The 13114-nt window shown below is 45.8% G+C and overlaps 1 protein-coding gene across 2 annotated transcripts in view; it reads left to right on the forward strand.

The window, feature by feature from the left end:
- The window catches only part of LOC306759999 (pre-B-cell leukemia transcription factor 1-like), a gene marked incomplete at its 5' end in the record, with an annotated part of 169490 nt that overhangs the window by 53991 nt on the left and 102385 nt on the right, over window positions 1–13114 (forward strand). For both annotated transcript variants that reach the window (XM_079245752.1, XM_079245751.1), the window contains one exon: window positions 12501–12691. In XM_079245752.1, the coding sequence (XP_079101878.1) occupies window positions 12501–12691 (191 nt within the window). The remainder of the gene's footprint in view (window positions 1–12500; window positions 12692–13114) is intronic.

Here is a 13114-nt window from a genome sequence, read left to right on the forward strand (position 1 = left end):
TCCAGTCTCCATTGTGTTCCGGTAACGTTTCCATCCAGTCTCCATCGTGCTCCGGTAACGTTTCCTTCCAGTCTCCATTGTGTTCCGGTTACGTTTCCTTCCAGTCTCCATCGTGCTCCGGTAATGTTTCCTTCCGGTAACGTTTTCCTCCAGTCTCCGTCGTGTTCCGGTAACGTTTCGTTCCATTCTCCATTTCCTTCCGGTAACGTTTCCCTCCAGTCTCCGTTATGCTCCGGTAACGTTTCCTTCTGGTAACATTTCGTTCCAGTAACGTTTCCTTCCAGTCACTATTGTGTTCCGGTAATGTTTTGTTCCATTCTCCATCGTGTTCTGTTAACGTGTCCTTCCAATAACGTTTCCTTCCGGTCTCTGTCGTGCTCCGGTAACGTTTCCTTCCAGTCTCCATTGTGTTCCCGGTACGTTTCTTTCCAGTCTCCATTGCATTCCGGTAACGTTTCCTTCCCGTCTCCATAGTGTTCCGGTAACGTTTCCTTCCAGTTTCCATCGTGTTCCGGCAACGTTTCCTTCCAGTCTCCATCGTGTTCCGGTAACGTTTCCTTCCAATCTCCGTTGTGTTCCGGTAACATTTCCTTCCAGTCTCCATCGTGTTCCGGTAACGTTTCCTTCCAATCTCCGTCGTGTTCCGGTAACGTTTCCTTCCAGTAATATTTCCTTCCAGTCACTATTGTGTTCCGGTAATGTTTCGTTCCAGTCTCCATCGTGTTCCGGTAACTTTTCCTTCCTGTAACGTTTCCTTCCAGTCTCTGTCGTGCGCCGGTAAAGTTTCCTTCCAGTCTCCATTGTGTTCCGGTTACGTTTCCTTCCAGTCTCCATTGTGTTCCGGTAACGTTTCCTTCCAGTAACGTTTCCTTCCAGTCTCCATTGTGTTCCGGTAACGTTTCCTTCCAATCTCCGTCGTGTTCCGGTAACGTTTTCTTCCAGTCTCCATCGTGTTCCGGCAACGTTTCCTTGCAGTCTCCGTCATGTTCCGGTAACGTTTCCTTCCAGTTTCCATCGTGTTCCGGTTACGTTTCCTTCCAGTCTCCATTGTTTTCCGGTAACGTTTCCTTCCAGTCTCCATAGTGTTCCGGTTACGTTTCCTTCCAGTCTCCATTGTTTTCCGGTAACGTTTCCTTCCAGTCTCCATTGTGTTCCGGTTACGTTTCCTTCCAGTCTCCATCGTGCTCCGGTAACGTTTCCTTGCAGTCTCCATTGTGTTCCGGTAACGTTTCCTTCCAGTCTCCATTGTGTTCCGGTAACGTTTCCTTCCAGTCTCCATTGTGTTCCGGTAACGTTTCCTTCCAGTCTCCGTCATGCTCCGGTTACGTTTCCTTCCGGTAACTTTTACTTCCAGTCTCCATTGTGTTCCGGTAACGTTTCCATCCAGTCTCCATCGTGCTCCGGTTACGTTTCCTTCCAGTCTCCATCGTGCTCCGGTAATGTTTCCTTCCGGTAACGTTTCCCTCCAGTCTCCGTCGTGTTCTGGTAACGTTTCGTTCCATTCTCCATTTCCTTCCGGTAACATTTCCCTGCAGTCTCCGTTATGCTCCGGTAACGTTTCCTTCTGGTAACATTTCGTTCCAGTAACGTTTCCTTCCAGTCACTATTGTGTTCCGGTAATGTTTTGTTCCATTCTCCATCGTGTTCTGTTAACGTTTCCTTCCGGTCTCTGTCGTGCTCCGGTAACGTTTCCTTCCAGTCTCCATTGTGTTCCCGTTACGTTTCTTTCCAGTCTCCATTGCATTCCGGTAACGTTTCCTTCCCGTCTCCATAGTGTTCCGGTAACGTTTCCTTCCAGTTCCCATCGTGTTCCGGCAACGTTTCCTTACAGTCTCCATCGTGTTCCGGTAACGTTTCGTTCCATTCTCCATTTCCTTCCGGTAACGTTTCCCTCCAGTCTCCGTTATGCTCCGGTAACGTTTCCTTCTGGTAACATTTCGTTCCAGTAACGTTTCCTTCCAGTCACTATTGTGTTCCGGTAATGTTTTGTTCCATTCTCCATCGTGTTCTGTTAACGTTTCCTTCCGGTCTCTGTCGTGCTCCGGTAACGTTTCCTTCCAGTCTCCATTGTGTTCCCGTTACGTTTCTTTCCAGTCTCCATTGCATTCCGGTAACGTTTCCTTCCCGTCTCCATAGTGTTCCGGTAACGTTTCCTTCCAGTTTCCATCGTGTTCCGGCAACGTTTCCTTCCAGTCTCCATCGTGTTCCGGTAACGTTTCTTTCCAGTCTCCATTGCATTCCGGTAACGTTTCCTTCCCGTCTCCATAGTGTTCCGGTAACGTTTCCTTCCAGTTTCCATCGTGTTCCGGCAACGTTTCCTTCCAATCTCCGTCGTGTTCCGGTAACGTTTCCATCCAGTCTCCATCGTGCTCCGGTTACGTTTCCTTCCAGTCTCCATTGTGTTCCGGTAACGTTTCCTTCCAGTCTCCATTGTGTTCCGGTAACGTTTCCTTCCAGTCTCCGTCATGCTCCGGTAACGTTTCCTTCTGGTAACATTTCGTTCAAGTAACGTTTCCTTCCAGTCACTATTGTGTTCCGGTAATGTTTCGTTCCAGTCTCCATCGTGTTCTGGTAACGTTTCCTTCCAGTCTCCATTGTGTTCCGGTAACGTTTCCTTCCAGTCTCCGTCATGCTCCGGTAACGTTTCCTTCTGGTAACATTTCGTTCAAGTAACGTTTCCTTCCAGTCACTATTGTGTTCCGGTAACGTTTCCTTCCAGTCTCCATTGTGTTCCGGTAACGTTTCCTTCCAATCTCCGTCGTGTTCCGGTAACGTTTCCTTCCAGTAACGTTTCCTTCCTGTCTCCAATGTTTTCCGGTAACGTTTCCCTACAGTCTCCATAGTGTTCCGGTAACGTTTCCTTCCAGTCTCCATTGTGTTCCGGTAACGTTTCCTTCCAATCTCCGTCGTGTTCCGTTAACGTTTCCTTCAAGTCTCCGTCATGTTCCGGTAACGTTTCCTTGCAGTCTCTGTCATGTTCCGGTAACTTTTCCTTCCAGTCTCCATCGTGTTCCCGTAACGTTTCCTTCCAGTCTCCGTCTTGCCCCAGTAAGGTCCCCTTCTGGTAACGTTTCCTTCCAGTCTCCGTCATGTTCCGGTAACTTTTCCTTCCGGTCTCCGTCATGTTCCGGTAACGTTTCCTTCCAGTCTCCATTGTGTTCAGGTAAAGTTTCCTTCCGATAACGTTTCCTTTCAGTAACGTTTCATTCCAGTCTCCGTCGTGCACCGGTAAGGTTTCCTTCTGGTAACATTTCGTTACAGTAACGTTACCTTTCAGTCACTATTGTATTCTGGTAACGTGTCGTTCCAGTCTCCATCGTGTTCCGTTAACGTTTCCTTCCAGTAACATTTCCTTCCGCTCTCCGTCGTGCTCCGGTAACGTTTCCTTCCAGTCTCCGTCGTGTTCTGGTAACGTTTCCATCCAGTCTCCATCGTGTTCCGGTAACGTTTCCTTCCAGTCTCCATCGTGTTCCGGTAACGTTTCCTTCCGATAACGTTTCCTTCCTGTCTCCATTGTGTTCCGGTAACGTTTCCTTCCAGTCTCCATTGTGTTCCAGTAACGTTTCCTTCCAGTCTCCATTGTGTTCCAGTAACGTTTCCTTCCAGTCTCCATTGTGTTCCGGTAACGTTTCCTTCCAGTTTCCATCATGATCCGGTAACGTTTCCTTCCAGTCTCCATCGTGTTCCAGTAACTTTCCATCCAGTCTCCATCGTGTTCCGGTTATGTTTCCTTCCAGTCTTCGTCGTGTTCCGGTAACGTTTCCTTCCAGTCTCCGTCATGCTCCGGTAACGTTTCATTCTGGTAACATTTCGTTCCAGTAACGTTTCCTTCCAGTCACTATTGTGTTCCGGTAACGTTTCCTTCCAGTAACGTTTCCTTCCAGTAACTTTTCCTTCCTGTCTCCAATGTTTTCCGGTAACGTTTCCTTCCAGTCTCCATTGTGTTCCGGTAACGTTTCCTTCCAGTAACGTTTCCTTCCAGTCACTATTGTGTTCCGGTAATGTTTCGTTCCAGTCTCCATCGTGTTCCGGTAACTTTTCCTTCCAGTAACGTTTCCTTCCAGTCTCTGTCGTGCTCCGGTAAAGTTTCCTTCCAGTCTCCATTGTGTTCCGGTTACGTTTCCTTCCAGTCTCCATTGTGTTCCGGTAACGTTTCCTTCCAGTAACGTTTCCTTCCAGTCTCCATTGTGTTCCGGTAACGTTTTCTTCCAATCTCCATCGTGTTCCGGTAACGTTTTCTTCCAGTCTCCATCATGTTCCGGTTACGTTTCCTTCCAATCTCTGTCGTGTTCCGGTTACGTTTCCTTCCAGTTTCCATCGTGTTCCGGCAACGTTTCCTTGCAGTCTCCATAGTGTTCCGGTTACGTTTCCTTCCAGTCTCCATTGTTTTCCAGTAACGTTTCCTTCCAGTCTCCATTGTGTTCCGGTTACGTTTCCTTCCAGTCTCCATCGTGCTCCGGTTACGTTTCCTTCCAGTCTCCATTGTTTTCCGGTAACGTTTCCTTCCAGTCTCCATCGTGCTCCGGTAATGTTTCCTTCCGGTAACGTTTCCCTCCAGTCTCCGTCGTGTTCCGGTAACGTTTCGTTCCATTCTCCATTTCCTTCCGGTAACGTTTCCCTCCAGTCTCCGTTATGCTCCGGTAACGTTTCCTTCTGGTAACATTTCGTTCCAGTAACGTTTCCTTCCAGTCACTATTGTGTTCCGGTAATGTTTTGTTCCATTCTCCATCGTGTTCTGTTAACGTGTCCTTCCAATAACGTTTCCTTCCGGTCTCTGTCGTGCTCCGGTAACGTTTCCTTCCAGTCTCCATTGTGTTCCCGGTACGTTTCTTTCCAGTCTCCATTGCATTCCGGTAATGTTTCCTTCCCGTCTCCATAGTGTTCCGGTAACGTTTCCTTCCAGTTTCCATCGTGTTCCGGCAACGTTTCCTTCCAGTCTCCATCGTGTTCCGGTAACGTTTCCTTCCAATCTCCGTTGTGTTCCGGTAACATTTCCTTCCAGTCTCCATCGTGTTCCGGTAACGTTTCCTTCCAATCTCCGTCGTGTTCCGGTAACGTTTCCTTCCAGTAATATTTCCTTCCAGTCACTATTGTGTTCCGGTAATGTTTCGTTCCAGTCTCCATCGTGTTCCGGTAACTTTTCCTTCCAGTAACGTTTCCTTCCAGTCTCTGTCGTGCGCCGGTAAAGTTTCCTTCCAGTCTCCATTGTGTTCCGGTTACGTTTCCTTCCAGTCTCCATTGTGTTCCGGTAACGTTTCCTTCCAGTAACGTTTCCTTCCAGTCTCCATTGTGTTCCGGTAACGTTTCCTTCCAATCTCCGTCGTGTTCCGGTAACGTTTTCTTCCAGTCTCCATCGTGTTCCGGCAACGTTTCCTTGCAGTCTCCGTCATGTTCCGGTAACGTTTCCTTCCAGTTTCCATCGTGTTCCGGTTACGTTTCCTTCCAGTCTCCATTGTTTTCCGGTAACGTTTCCTTCCAGTCTCCATAGTGTTCCGGTTACGTTTCCTTCCAGTCTCCATTGTTTTCCGGTAACGTTTCCTTCCAGTCTCCATTGTGTTCCGGTTACGTTTCCTTCCAGTCTCCATCGTGCTCCGGTAACGTTTCCTTGCAGTCTCCATTGTGTTCCGGTAACGTTTCCTTCCAGTCTCCATTGTGTTCCGGTAACGTTTCCTTCCAGTCTCCATTGTGTTCCGGTAACGTTTCCTTCCAGTCTCCGTCATGCTCCGGTTACGTTTCCTTCCGGTAACTTTTACTTCCAGTCTCCATTGTGTTCCGGTAACGTTTCCATCCAGTCTCCATCGTGCTCCGGTTACGTTTCCTTCCAGTCTCCATCGTGCTCCGGTAATGTTTCCTTCCGGTAACGTTTCCCTCCAGTCTCCGTCGTGTTCTGGTAACGTTTCGTTCCATTCTCCATTTCCTTCCGGTAACATTTCCCTCCAGTCTCCGTTGTGTTCCCGTTACGTTTCTTTCCAGTCTCCATTGCATTCCGGTAACGTTTCCTTCCCGTCTCCATAGTGTTCCGGTAACGTTTCCTTCCAGTTCCCATCGTGTTCCGGCAACGTTTCCTTACAGTCTCCATCGTGTTCCGGTAACGTTTCGTTCCATTCTCCATTTCCTTCCGGTAACGTTTCCCTCCAGTCTCCGTTATGCTCCGGTAACGTTTCCTTCTGGTAACATTTCGTTCCAGTAACGTTTCCTTCCAGTCACTATTGTGTTCCGGTAATGTTTTGTTCCATTCTCCATCGTGTTCTGTTAACGTTTCCTTCCGGTCTCTGTCGTGCTCCGGTAACGTTTCCTTCCAGTCTCCATTGTGTTCCCGTTACGTTTCTTTCCAGTCTCCATTGCATTCCGGTAACGTTTCCTTCCCGTCTCCATAGTGTTCCGGTAACGTTTCCTTCCAGTTTCCATCGTGTTCCGGCAACGTTTCCTTACAGTCTCCATCGTGTTCCGGTAACGTTTCTTTCCAGTCTCCATTGCATTCCGGTAACGTTTCCTTCCCGTCTCCATAGTGTTCCGGTAACGTTTCCTTCCAGTTTCCATCGTGTTCCGGCAACGTTTCCTTCCAATCTCCGTCGTGTTCCGGTAACGTTTCCATCCAGTCTCCATCGTGCTCCGGTTACGTTTCCTTCCAGTCTCCATTGTGTTCCGGTAACGTTTCCTTCCAGTCTCCATTGTGTTCCGGTAACGTTTCCTTCCAGTCTCCGTCATGCTCCGGTAACGTTTCCTTCTGGTAACATTTCGTTCAAGTAACGTTTCCTTCCAGTCACTATTGTGTTCCGGTAATGTTTCGTTCCAGTCTCCATCGTGTTCTGGTAACGTTTCCTTCCAGTCTCCATTGTGTTCCGGTAACGTTTCCTTCCAGTCTCCGTCATGCTCCGGTAACGTTTCCTTCTGGTAACATTTCGTTCAAGTAACGTTTCCTTCCAGTCACTATTGTGTTCCGGTAACGTTTCCTTCCAGTCTCCATTGTGTTCCGGTAACGTTTCCTTCCAATCTCCGTCGTGTTCCGGTAACGTTTCCTTCCAGTAACGTTTCCTTCCTGTCTCCAATGTTTTCCGGTAACGTTTCCCTACAGTCTCCATAGTGTTCCGGTAACGTTTCCTTCCAGTCTCCATTGTGTTCCGGTAACGTTTCCTTCCAATCTCCGTCGTGTTCCGGTAACATTTCCTTCCAATCTCCGTCGTGTTCCGGTAACGTTTCCTTCCAGTAACGTTTCCTTCCCGTCTCCATAGTGTTCCGGTAACGTTTCCTTCCAGTTTCCATCGTGTTCCGGCAACGTTTCCTTCCAGTCTCCATCGTTTTCCGGTAACGTTTCCTTCCAATCTCCGTTGTGTTCCGGTAACATTTCCTTCCAGTCTCCATTGTGTTCCGGTAACGTTTCCTTCCAGTCTCCATTGTGTTCCGGTAACGTTTCCTTCCAGTCTCCGTCATGCTCCGGTAACGTTTCCTTCTGGTAACATTTCGTTCAAGTAACATTTCCTTCCAGTCACTATTGTGTTTCGGTAATGTTTCGTTCCAGTCTCCATCGTGTTCTGGTAACGTTTCCTTGCAGTCTCCATTGTGTTCCGGTAACGTTTCCTTCCAGTCTCCATTGTGTTCCGGTAACGTTTCCTTCCAGTTTCCATCGTGTTCCGGTTACGTTTCCTTCCAGTCTCCATTGTTTTCCGGTAACGTTTCCTTCCAGTCTCCATAGTGTTCCGGTTACGTTTCCTTCCAGTCTCCATTGTTTTCCGGTAACGTTTCCTTCCAGTCTCCATTGTGTTCCGGTTACGTTTCCTTCCAGTCTCCATCGTGCTCCGGTAACGTTTCCTTGCAGTCTCCATTGTGTTCCGGTAACGTTTCCTTCCAGTCTCCATTGTGTTCCGGTAACGTTTCCTTCCAGTCTCCATTGTGTTCCGGTAACGTTTCCTTCCAGTCTCCGTCATGCTCCGGTTACGTTTCCTTCCGGTAACTTTTACTTCCAGTCTCCATTGTGTTCCGGTAACGTTTCCATCCAGTCTCCATCGTGCTCCGGTTACGTTTCCTTCCAGTCTCCATCGTGCTCCGGTAATGTTTCCTTCCGGTAACGTTTCCCTCCAGTCTCCGTCGTGTTCTGGTAACGTTTCGTTCCATTCTCCATTTCCTTCCGGTAACATTTCCCTCCAGTCTCCGTTGTGTTCCCGTTACGTTTCTTTCCAGTCTCCATTGCATTCCGGTAACGTTTCCTTCCCGTCTCCATAGTGTTCCGGTAACGTTTCCTTCCAGTTCCCATCGTGTTCCGGCAACGTTTCCTTACAGTCTCCATCGTGTTCCGGTAACGTTTCGTTCCATTCTCCATTTCCTTCCGGTAACGTTTCCCTCCAGTCTCCGTTATGCTCCGGTAACGTTTCCTTCTGGTAACATTTCGTTCCAGTAACGTTTCCTTCCAGTCACTATTGTGTTCCGGTAATGTTTTGTTCCATTCTCCATCGTGTTCTGTTAACGTTTCCTTCCGGTCTCTGTCGTGCTCCGGTAACGTTTCCTTCCAGTCTCCATTGTGTTCCCGTTACGTTTCTTTCCAGTCTCCATTGCATTCCGGTAACGTTTCCTTCCCGTCTCCATAGTGTTCCGGTAACGTTTCCTTCCAGTTTCCATCGTGTTCCGGCAACGTTTCCTTACAGTCTCCATCGTGTTCCGGTAACGTTTCTTTCCAGTCTCCATTGCATTCCGGTAACGTTTCCTTCCCGTCTCCATAGTGTTCCGGTAACGTTTCCTTCCAGTTTCCATCGTGTTCCGGCAACGTTTCCTTCCAATCTCCGTCGTGTTCCGGTAACGTTTCCATCCAGTCTCCATCGTGCTCCGGTTACGTTTCCTTCCAGTCTCCATTGTGTTCCGGTAACGTTTCCTTCCAGTCTCCATTGTGTTCCGGTAACGTTTCCTTCCAGTCTCCGTCATGCTCCGGTAACGTTTCCTTCTGGTAACATTTCGTTCAAGTAACGTTTCCTTCCAGTCACTATTGTGTTCCGGTAATGTTTCGTTCCAGTCTCCATCGTGTTCTGGTAACGTTTCCTTCCAGTCTCCATTGTGTTCCGGTAACGTTTCCTTCCAGTCTCCGTCATGCTCCGGTAACGTTTCCTTCTGGTAACATTTCGTTCAAGTAACGTTTCCTTCCAGTCACTATTGTGTTCCGGTAACGTTTCCTTCCAGTCTCCATTGTGTTCCGGTAACGTTTCCTTCCAATCTCCGTCGTGTTCCGGTAACGTTTCCTTCCAGTAACGTTTCCTTCCTGTCTCCAATGTTTTCCGGTAACGTTTCCCTACAGTCTCCATAGTGTTCCGGTAACGTTTCCTTCCAGTCTCCATTGTGTTCCGGTAACGTTTCCTTCCAATCTCCGTCGTGTTCCGGTAACATTTCCTTCCAATCTCCGTCGTGTTCCGGTAACGTTTCCTTCCAGTAACGTTTCCTTCCCGTCTCCATAGTGTTCCGGTAACGTTTCCTTCCAGTTTCCATCGTGTTCCGGCAACGTTTCCTTCCAGTCTCCATCGTTTTCCGGTAACGTTTCCTTCCAATCTCCGTTGTGTTCCGGTAACATTTCCTTCCAGTCTCCATTGTGTTCCGGTAACGTTTCCTTCCAGTCTCCATTGTGTTCCGGTAACGTTTCCTTCCAGTCTCCGTCATGCTCCGGTAACGTTTCCTTCTGGTAACATTTCGTTCAAGTAACGTTTCCTTCCAGTCACTATTGTGTTCCGGTAACTTTTCCTTCCAGTCTCCATTGTGTTCCGGTAACGTTTCCTTCCAATCTCCGTGGTGTTCCGGTAACGTTTCCTTCCAGTAATATTTCCTTCCTGTCTCCAATGTTTTCCGGTAACGTTTCCTTACAGTCTCCATAGTGTTCCGGTAACGTTTCCTTCCATTCTCCATTGTGTTCCGGTAACGTTTCCTTCCAATCTCCGTCGTGTTCCGGTAACGTTTCCTTCCAATCTCCGTCGTGTTCCGGTAACGTTTCCTTCCAGTAACGTTTCCTTCCTGTCTCCAATGTTTTCCGGTAACGTTTCCTTACAGTCTCCATAGTGTTCCGGTAACGTTTCCTCCCAGTCTCCATTGTGTTCCGGTAACGTTTCCTTCCAATCTCCGTCGTGTTCCGGTAACGTTTCCTTCCAGTCTCCATTGTGTTCCGGTAACGTTTCCTTCCAGTAACGTTTCCTTCCTGTCTCCAATGTTTTCCGGTAACGTTTACTTACAGTCTCCATAGTTTTCCGGTAACGTTTTTCATGTTTTTCATGTTTTTCATGTTTTTCATGTCTTCGTCAACACGCTTAATGTTGAAAATGTTGCAGAACACAAACACGGTGCTCAAGTTTTCAGCAGATTTCCGCGTTCTGTGTCATGTAATTCATCTATCAAAAAATGTTCTGCATTGACAAACGATCGCCGTTCCAAGTTAACAAATGTTTCACGTTGAGAATTATTCCTCTGATAAATATTCTGAGCTAACAAACATTCCGCGCTGACCAATCTTCTGCTCTGACATGTTTTGCTGACAAACTTAAGCGTTATGTTTCTCAGGTTACGTGCTCAGGATTACTACACGCGGAAATGTACGTGTATGTGCATTTCAAATAACTTCTGTTGCTCTTATTATCAGGTAAAATCCTGGCTTTTTTCTTTCAGGTTTGCTGGTTTCCACATCCTAGCTCATCTGAATGCTGGAATACACGCATAAAATGCACTAAAAATACAAACATATTCAATGAACAATGAAATAATTAAATATGTAATAAGATCAGAAGCAAAAGAAAATTAATGAGCCTTTTTTATGATTCTTTTATAAATGTTTTATATTTGTTAAAGTGTTCCAGAAGAAGGAGCCTTTGGCAGAAGCGGGTTTTTCTGTTACTTGTCTGTGATTTCATGCTACCCGGATGTTGGGTTTTTTTTGCCTGCTTGGTGTGTTGTCCACTTATCCAGATTCTGCCTCTGTGCTCTGGTCACAATCAGCCATCATGTCAATCATAGAAGAAATGACTTCCTCCTTTTTTGTTGTGTTGACGATGGAAAGACTGTAATGTGCTGCAGTAGCGCCTCCAGCTGGTCGGTGCATGGAGCAGAATACCAGAAGCAACATTTATGTGTGATATATGGATCGTCCTGCCTTCATCCTCTACATTTATGGCAGGAAATGTATCAGGATCTCAATTGATAAGGAGGATAAAGCGGCTTTTGGTATTTTCAGGTCACTGCTGTAACAAAATGCCAGTTTTCTTTCATAATGTGAAAACAATTATAACTTTTTTGATTTATTTGTATTAATTAATGCATTAATCCCACATATTAATGTCTATGCATTAAAACGTTAGTAGTGACCGGTCTGATAAATACTTCTAAATTTATTTGATGAAAGTGTATTTTTTTACAATGACCTGGCAACCCATTGTCACCAGATTGAGATGTAGGGGCTCAATGGCTCCCGAGCTCCTCCCAAACACGCCCCCTTTAGGTAGATTCTGCTCGATCAGGGAGACCGTCGGCAGGATTCAGCAGCGGTTACTTCAACCATGTGATGCTGGTGGGAGCCAGCAATCCACAGCTGGTCCCAGATGCTCGGTCGCAGAAAAGAGAATCTGCAGAAACTTCCAGGTCATTGAAAGCTGACAAGTCAATATTAAAACCAGTTTCTTTAAATATCCTAGTTGAATTTATTCTAACCTTAACTTCTGTTTAAAGTGGAAAAAGAGCCTTTTTTTAAAAAAATTATTTTCTGATTTATAAATAAATTATGGTAAAAAAGATGATTCTGTTCTTATTTTTCATTTTGAAATAAAATTAATTTTATTTTTTTATATAAAAATATAAAAATATAAAAAATATATGTTTTATGAAAAAGTAACCTTTTACATAGCGTCGTGTTGCGTTTTTTCTCTTAATAAATATAATCACCATTTAAAACATTTGGTTTTTATCTACTTTATTACGCATTTTATTTACTCAGTTATGTTTGATTTTAAAATCTGTGTTGTGATCTGACACATTTCAGGATGACAAATGGTGAAAATAGGAAGAAATCAGGAAGGAGACAAATACTTTTCTAATGCATGGTATAGACAGTACAAATAAAGGAAATGTGCAAATAAAACATTAAATAGGTAACTGAAGCAAAGTATTTTTGAAAATTCCTTTCTTACTGAAATTTGCAGTTGATCGACTTGGTTTTTCCACAACAGCCCATCAGATACAGCAGACACACTGTCTTGCCTTTCATAGGTCAAGCCTTGAAATGTCACTGAATGGGTGGTGGGGGGTGGAAACAGACAGACGCAGCTGTCTGTAGCTGTAGCATTTTGTCTCTCAGGGTTATTCTGTGTGAATTAGAAGGAAACAGCTGTCATTGGTTTGTTTCATCATACTTCCAGCATGGATTCTATCAAATATGAGACATGTGAGCGTCCCTTACCCCTTTACAGGAAGCACTCCACTTTGACAAATTGATGTCTGACGTTAGCACTTCTAATGGACTCTTGCATCCCATTGTCCCATCCCCGCAGGCCTGTAATGAGTTCACCACCCACGTCATGAACCTGCTGCGAGAGCAGTCTCGGACCCGACCCATTTCACCCAAAGAGATCGAGCGCATGGTGAGCATCATCCACCGGAAGTTCAGCTCCATCCAGATGCAGCTCAAACAGAGCACCTGTGAAGCCGTCATGATCCTGCGCTCACGCTTCCTTGATGCCAGGTGTGTTTTCTTTTTCTTAATTAATCTGTGAGAATGCAACAGACTTCCTGTTGGATGTAACAAAATTAGCAGGAAACAGGTTTTGAACTGACAGTAAACAGGTTTTAACTGACTGTAAACACTTTTAACTGACTGTAAATAGCTTTTAACTGACTGTAAACACTTTTAACTGACTGTAAGCAGGTTTTAACTGACTGTAAACACTTTTAACTGACTGTAAACACTTTTAACTGACTGTAAACAGGTTTTAACTGACTGTAAACACTTTTAACTGACTGTAAACACTTTTAACTGACTGTAAACACTTTTAACTGACTGTAAACAGGTTTTAACTGACTGTAAACACTTTTAACTGACTGTAAGCAGGTTTTAACTGACTGTAAACACTTTTAACTGACTGTAAACAGGTTTTAACTGACTGTA

This window comes from Telmatherina bonti, assembly GCF_933228915.1.
Source record: "Telmatherina bonti genome assembly, chromosome: 8".
NCBI classification, from domain to species: domain Eukaryota; kingdom Metazoa; phylum Chordata; class Actinopteri; order Atheriniformes; family Telmatherinidae; genus Telmatherina; species Telmatherina bonti.